Here is an 8,200-nt window from a genome sequence, read left to right as displayed (position 1 = left end):
TCGGCTGCTGGTACTAAGCCAGCACACAGATTTCTAGCCTTTCCTGACAGGTGACTCATAAGACAATGAAAACGTTCTGAGTCCGAAAAGGATTCATTGTCATGAATAACCTGTTTGAATGTTTCGTAAAAGAAAGGAAATTCTAAAATATCACCTGAGAAGACTGGTAACACAATTTGGGGGATCCTTACTGATCCCTGTTTGTTGTCTGGTAAAGCAGACTGACAAGCGGGAGCTGGAGTTCGCGAAGATTGAGGTTGTAACGAGACCGCCATCATCTTTATAGAATAAAACATTTCGTCAAAAGCGGTGAGAGATTGATAATTAACTACATAATCAGGGTTTAGTTCCAAATTAAGGAGAATAATTTCATCGACAATTTTAACATACTCGGTGCGCATTTGATCGGTCAGGCTAACTTTTGCAATAAAAACATTACGATGTTTCTCCATTTTAGTTTTCGAAGATAATTCATAAATAGACTGAAGTTGCGAAAAATATTGTGCACGTTTTGCTTCATACATTTTTAATTTTGCGTTTGTGTTAGCCATTATTATTATTTATATATATACTTCTTAAAAAAAACAAAGGAAAACCAATAAATGCGATATATAAAACTATGTGCGGTAATAACGTACAACTATACCTGTACTACCGTAAAAGTGCGAGCGATAAACAATAATAACGTATAATAGGTATTTAATGTACTAAATACCTACAAGACAGACAGATGTACTTGTAGCGAAAATAAGTACACAAATGCGAGAAATGATGCACGATATAAACTAGCATACATAAAAAATATATGCTTACTATGCTATAAAACTACTAATTAATAATGCGAAAAATAGGTACAACTATTATCTATATATACCTATATGCGAGAAAAATAAAATAATGCATAAAAGCAATATTTTAAATATGCGGTGCGAGAAGTAAATCACAATAACGTTTTAAACACTAAAGCGCGTGACAAATAAATTTATATATACCTACTCATAAGCGGTAGTATGTAGGTACATAAGTGCGACAATGCGAATGTAGGTATCGACCATACATCTACAAAAAAAAATATGCGAGCGAAACATAAACTATACATAAAGCGAAATCGAAGTGAGTGATGTCATAGAAAATCAGATAATATATCTATAACTATAACTAAAAAGATATAAAATAACTATGTTCACAACTATTATTTTTACGCGGGAGTAGTCTAAAGCGTTGTTGTTAGTCACTGTGTCGATACACCACGTATAACTTAATCATAGGTACGTAGGGCACGATCTTTAACCGACATGTATTGTATAAAACAGCTATGCGAACTAAATACCCAAACAATTTACAATAACCAGCGTATTATACGGCGAGTACTGCAAGGAAATAAAATATCTATTACGAACAGAAATAAAATCGCTGCTTATCAATAATTATTCAGATTAAATAGTGTGCTTTCCCTGCTCACTTTCTTGTGTAAAGACTACGGTAATTAACACAATGACTTTCAGCAAATTTCAAGGTCATACACTAAAATACTAACAATCTTAACATTCAAACACTACAATCATCATACATAATATTCGACAGGTAATATTGTTTCGTCAAATAGTATAACGACAACTATAATATTTCTAGAAGCTTCGATCGATCGAACAATATCGATATAATGCGGGTGAATGTGAAATTAAATGAACGAAACAACGCAAACAGATATAAAGCGAAATTGAAGAATTGCTGCGAGTTATGAACAATTCATAAGCGACATAAATATAAACTTATTTATTAACGAAAATACCAATGTATCGTTATATTTGTGCAACCGTGGTATGCAATTTGAATAGATCCTATTACATGCGCAATAAGGTTCAATATTACATGCGAGTCATTCACTCGACTTTCACAATAGGAAAAAATTAAAACAAATTTTAAATAAATAAATTGCGATTCCTATTGTGATCCGGCGACGGAAGGCCAATAAATGGTGCGGCGGTGGCTATGATCTAGCCTTCTTCGATGGACTATATTGTTGTATAGGAAACTGGCTGGTCAAATATGAATGACTTACCCTTACTTCAATGTGATTGTTCTTCAGTGGGCCCACACGGTTACGGGAATCTCAGGAATTCACTCAGGTTGATTACAACTATTAAGACATGCGTGCGATATGAGTGCGACGTGCGCGCGCGGCGAAAGCTATGACATCACTGATTATTGAATTAGCCGGGAGGGGTGTCAATGCACATCAACAAACCAGGTACGCATCGCGTTTGGCGTAACCAATAATAATAATTTAAAGTTGTATAAATTCCGTTGCGCCAAAAGTAAATTCTCAGTGGCGCGCTAGCGCTCGTCGAGGTAGGACCTATGCCATTTTTTACAACACCGCTAAGATAAGACATTCGTCAGTGAACATTAGTATAGAGCGACTAAACCATTTTGATAATTTAAGTAATATTTAATTAATTTTGCTAATATATACTTATTTCTACGAATATTAATTTAAAGTTGTTGTTAAATATATATATATAATATTTATTTTAGCATGCCAAGACAAAAGTACAGTTATGCTACAAATAAAACCTACCTACCCTGCTGGACTATGAAAAGCACAAGAGCATGGTATTTCGTCACACTAATGGCAATTAATTGTTAAAATTAAAAAAGAGAACATTTTAGTATTTTTTAAAATAACGCTTATCTGAGAGAAAAATGGAAGAAAATGTAAACCAATTTTACTCTATGTTTATTTTGTAGTTTTTTTCTAAATTAAAATAGGGTTATAAAAATACCATTATTATTTTTACGTACATTTGTCTTGTGTTATATAGTGTATATCATCTAGTATGCAATGTGGATTGTAAATAAATTACCAAATTATATATAAATTATATTCCTTAATGTTTAGAGATATTTTATCCAATTTTATTTTATTTTACACAATACAGATATTTCTAAATTGCAGCTATTCTGTTATTATACTCGTTGGACTTTCATTACTGTACAGTTATGTCAAATAATTATACGTGTTTGGGTGAAAAGTCAACAACATTATAAATGTTTTTATTTAGAGACTAGCTTTTAGCTCGCGGCTTCGCCCGCGTGAATATGGGATATATAGGTTATCGCGCGTTTAAAGATACGTGTACAGTATTGGGACGTTATATATAAACCTTCCTCTTGAGTCTATCTATTCTGTCTATTAAATAACAACGAATCAAAATCTGCGTAGTTTTTTAAGATCAAAACATACATAGATCTATTACATGTGTAGATGATATTTTAACCGGAAATTGAAGCCGTTAAAATGGTATTGGCAGATCAGTTGGAATCATCGGTATTCTTGGTATATAAGCTGGTTGCCCAGCTAACGTACCGGTTATAATGGTCTACAATTAAATTGTCTTTCAATTCTTTAGTAAGCAATATATCCAATGGGACGCCATTGCATATGTTCGGCGGGCTTAAATTTCATGACTGGATCATGCTTTTGAGAAATTCCTTCCTCAAGTTTGAGCATTTAGTGTGGGAAATCACTATCTGTGCTTCCATAAAAATGAGCTCTCAAATTTGTCAGTAGTTTTAAACTTTCAATTAAAGTCCATAAGGGAGACGATGTTAATGACACAGAGAGTCTTTCAGAAATTTCCAGCAAAAGTATAAAAGTAATCCCGCCAATGAGAGCAGAGGTGTTTCTAAGGTCTTTTAAGGTTCTGTCCAAAATCTCTATAGCTCATGGTGATTTCATTACATATAATCAATGAGGCGTCTTATAATAATTTATAAAAAGGTTTGACATTAACAATTAATTATTTATCAAGAATCAAGAATCGGCCAACCAAGAACGAGAAGCTGCAATATCAGCCAATAACATGCGGCGACGTCAATGATGCAGGAACAGCAATGATAGCAGTTGAAGCTTTTGTTTTACAACTTAGAATGGCAAACAAGCTGACGGCTCTCCTGATGGAAAGGGGTAACCGTCGCCTATATACATGAGCAGTACCTGCCATGTTCATATCAGCACATTGTTTCCCTCATGCGTTGCCATTCCTGAAAACTCGGGTGTTATTCCCCTGTACCTTGTAAATTCACTACCATATATATACACAGGTAGTATATATAGATAGATATACATATACACAGATAGTATACCCTGAGAAAGGTCATAGACTACTTTATAGTGCGAAAAAAGTATTGTAAGGGATTAAAAGCGGAGATGAAAGGTTGTATAAAAGTATCGTCATTGTTTAATTGAAACAAAGAAACTTTTTTAGGTTATAATCTAAATATATTTCCTTTATTTGGTCAATTTCATTATACCACGCTGACGAAGTCGCGGACACACCTAATATACATATAAGGATGGGACCTTTAAATCAAAACAAAGCCTTGAAAACACAACTATTATATATAAATAAAATAATTATTTGCTAAGTATAATATTTAGAACAAGTGAATATGGCAATAATGTATCCGACTCTTACAATAAATTATATTGTATCTATTACTAAATAAACTGAATTAATATGTAAGAAGAATTAATTAGTAAATTTATGTTATAGTAATTTCATCTTCCTGTCCTTATCCCAATTATTTGTTACTCATATTACTTAAGGTTTTGGCTTTTAGTTGTACAATCGGCCAGCATCCTGACATCAACCCTCTAGGAATAATATAATAAAAAAATATGGTCATTATTAGCACTTTGATAATTAAGATAAATAACGTTATTTAAAAAAATCCAATAAGTAGTCTCAGTTAAGTAGAAACATATCACATTATTAATTAAAATATTACAAGGATCAAAATGGTTCATACTAAATCCACACCGATTGAGCTACACGGTTATTTGCGTCTGTGTGCGTGTATTACTGTATGTGTGCGTAAATCCATGCGATTAAACCTAAAGTTGAGCGGCATCATTTTGTAATAGGCCTCTTAAGCCTAGCTGGGACCTCCATGTAAGCATAATTAAATACTTGTATGTGTACCAAATACACTATTTTCTTTCTTTCTTTAATTACAAGTGTTATTTTTCAAGGCATAAGTGGTCTGCCCTTAAAATTAAACAAATGTATCTGCCTTCCTCCGGTGCTACGATACAAAAATTTGTATTCATGAGTCTGATTGGTTGTAATGGGTTTTTTCTATGTATATTATGTATTTACAAAAAAAATATTCTGACCTGTCAGAAACACAAAGTCTGAGAGCACTGTACATATGTATTTGGATTGGATTGACATTGGATTGTTCTTGGTCAAGGATCTAGCAGGTTATGACTATGAAAACTGTACTCGCATCTGATGAAGGGTTCTTACCTTCTATTTATTGTTTTTCATCCAAAATAGTCATCCACCCAATCTCACACCAAACATTATAGTAAAGGAATGGGGTTAAAACCCCTTGACTAAAATATTTCTTTCCCAGTACACACTAGTGTGTAATATTATGTTATATGTGCCCGTACTAATATTATAAACGCGAAAGTGAGTGTGGATGGATGTTTGTTACTCTTTCACGCATAAACTACTGAACAGATTTCGAGAAATATTTCCAGTAATATAGTTTATACAGAATAACACAGGCTATAATTTAAAAATACATAATGTAAATTGGGCGATATATAAAGATAGATGTCAAGTAAGTGTGATGCAGACGAAGTTACGAAAGGTCAGCTAGTTTATAATAAATTTCAACTGAGACTAAACTATTTTTACTATTATAATATTACATATATTAGGTATCGTTTCGAATTCGTGTCGTTGGAGGTTTCAGAATAAATAAATAAATGTATATAATGTGTTTTAATTTTAAACAATTATCACATACGACTGATTAAAAATACATACCTACTCGTAAATCTATTCACAATTGCGCTTCTAATAATTGTGAAATTTTTTTGCATTCATTAATTGTCCAGGCGTTACCTATGCCTTAGTGACTCACAAAAGGCTTAATTTGCTAATTCTACACAAGCAGGCACTACTATATAGGCTTTCTAATTGTACACACTGCTCAGTTGGGCTCAAATAAATTACAGGCACGGTAGTTAATAATTTTAAAACATTATACAACAAGATTCAATTTTAAGCTGAAGTTCAAATAACTCTGTTTTTCCATTACATCTATCAAAATATCTACCATTTCGTAAACATCACTGTAACTAGTATAAAGAGCTGTTGGCGTCACACGGATAACGTTTGGATCTCTAAAATCTGACACCACTTTACGATCCTTTAGAGCTAAACTAATTCTGTACCCTTCATCATGCTGCAAGCAAACATGTCCTCCCCTTTTGCTGTCTTCCTTATAACTTCCAATCGTAAATCCGTACTTTGTTAACTTCGCCTCAATTAAGTACATTAAATATTTTGTAATATGCAACGATTTCTTCCGAATATTAGATATACCAGCTTCTTTGAACATTTTCAATGCTCCTTCCAATGGCGCCATGGAAAAAATATTGGGAGTTCCTATTTGCCAACCACCAGCATCTTTCTGATGGTCAAACTCCTGTCGCAGAAGGAACTGAGTCTCTGACTTGTTTCCAAACCAACCAGCCATCCCGGGGAGAAGATTGAAGTGTTTTCGGTTTATATACAACGCTGCTGCAGAACCAGGACCTCCATTCAAATATTTGTAGTTGCACCAAACGGCAAAATCACTATCTAGTTTCTTCAAATCTAATTCTAATACCCCAACAGCATGACACAAATCCCAGCCTATCAAGATGTCTCGTTCTTTGGCAGCGTTGGTCACTTTTTCCATGTCAACTACTTGTGCTGTTCTATAGTAAACTGCAGGTAAGAAAACAATGGCCACATCAGGAGACATGGCGTCTATAACGTCGTCCTCATTTAAAAACTTACCATTGATGCTTTCAACCACTTTAACAGCGTCTTTCGGGTCATATCCTTTTAATCTTACTTGACTCTCAATAGCGTAACGGTCGGTCGGAAAGTTTATATCGTCTACCAGTATCTTGTACTTCGTACTTGTGGGTTTGTAAAATGTACTGATGACTTGATGAATATTGGTTGTTGTTGTATTTGTAACTGCAATTTCATCCTCATCTGCACCAACTATAGGAACCAGAAGACGTGCCAAGTATGAAGAATATAAATAATATTTACTATCATCAACGGTCCATATCTTCACGCCTTCCTCTTTCCATTTCTCTATTGCATTAAGGAGACCCTCTTCTGCATCTTTTGAAGCTAAACCTAAGGAGTTGCCGCACATATATATTACTCCTTCTCTTATATAAAACCTTTGTTTAAAGTGGCCTAGAGGGTCGTTGTTATCTAGTAACTTCGGAAAATCAGGCCCCACTTGAAATTTCTCTTCCATCTCGCCGACTAGCAACATTGCTTTTACGACAGGTGTTTTAAGTATGAATGCTTTAAAAATAGTACCTTATCGAACAATGTGGTAGATAATCTCAGTTGTGATGTTTTGATTACATTCCATGTTCCTTATGTATTTTATATTTAGTGCGACCACAAAATTTATTTTCACTGGATACGAATAACAAAACAAAAGTGGGCGTGGAACAGAAATATTTGGAACAATTTTTCCGGACCACAAATTTTTCGGAATCGTCTTACGTAACTCCAATTGCTTCTAAGATACTTATTCTTACGAGTTCCTGTATTCTTAGAGTTAGCTGTAGTTAAAGTTAGTTCTCTTACACGACATTTACTGAAGAATTTTTTCAATGTTGACAAAAAAATACAGTTGAAAGAAACCAATTTTAAAGAACAGTACGAGCGTATGACCTTAATTACAATTTGAATATGACTATGTCAATGGTGTTTGTTTAGAAAACATATGTTTTAACATTTGTTATTCCTGTATTGGACGTAGATGCGTCAATCCTTGAGGTAAATGAAGCGTGATTAACAATATGTACACTGGTATTTACATTTTAGGAAGTTTTGGCGTCTTTTCCCAAATGTATTCCCATGAATATTATGTTATCTTTATTTTTATATTTGCATTATTTTTTTTATAAATATAATTTATTTTTTTCTAACATCCCATCGCCATCTAGAATGTAATGGAGTAATAAAGACTTATTAAGAAAGAGTAATTCACATAGAAGATAATAGTAATAAGACAAGACAAAAGGATAAAGAAAGCGCCAGATATTGCTTTAAATTAAAAGAATAAAAATAAAATGTAATATGGTTTTTTTAATCTA

General features: G+C 33.4%; 1 protein-coding gene across 1 annotated transcript; it reads right to left on the bottom strand.

The window, feature by feature from the left end:
* Positions 1–6,063: 6,063 nt before the first annotated feature.
* Positions 6,064–7,347, bottom strand: LOC131842862 (kynureninase-like). The gene has a single exon (XM_059191429.1). The coding sequence runs from the start codon at positions 7,345–7,347 to the stop codon at positions 6,064–6,066; it is 1,284 nt and encodes a 427-aa protein (XP_059047412.1).
* Positions 7,348–8,200: the final 853 nt, after the last annotated feature.

Source organism: Achroia grisella, unplaced genomic scaffold (genome assembly GCF_030625045.1).
Source record: "Achroia grisella isolate CSIRO2021 unplaced genomic scaffold, CSIRO_AGI_Agris_v1 utg257, whole genome shotgun sequence".
In the NCBI taxonomy this organism is placed as follows: domain Eukaryota; kingdom Metazoa; phylum Arthropoda; class Insecta; order Lepidoptera; family Pyralidae; genus Achroia; species Achroia grisella.
This window is presented reverse-complemented; position numbering and strand designations above follow the sequence as displayed.

Bases quoted from the DNA above. Each gene is read 5' to 3' on its own strand.
- LOC131842862 (XM_059191429.1), bottom strand. From the start codon at position 7,347: ATGGAAGAGAAATTTCAAGTGGGGCCTGATTTTCCGAAGTTACTAGAT.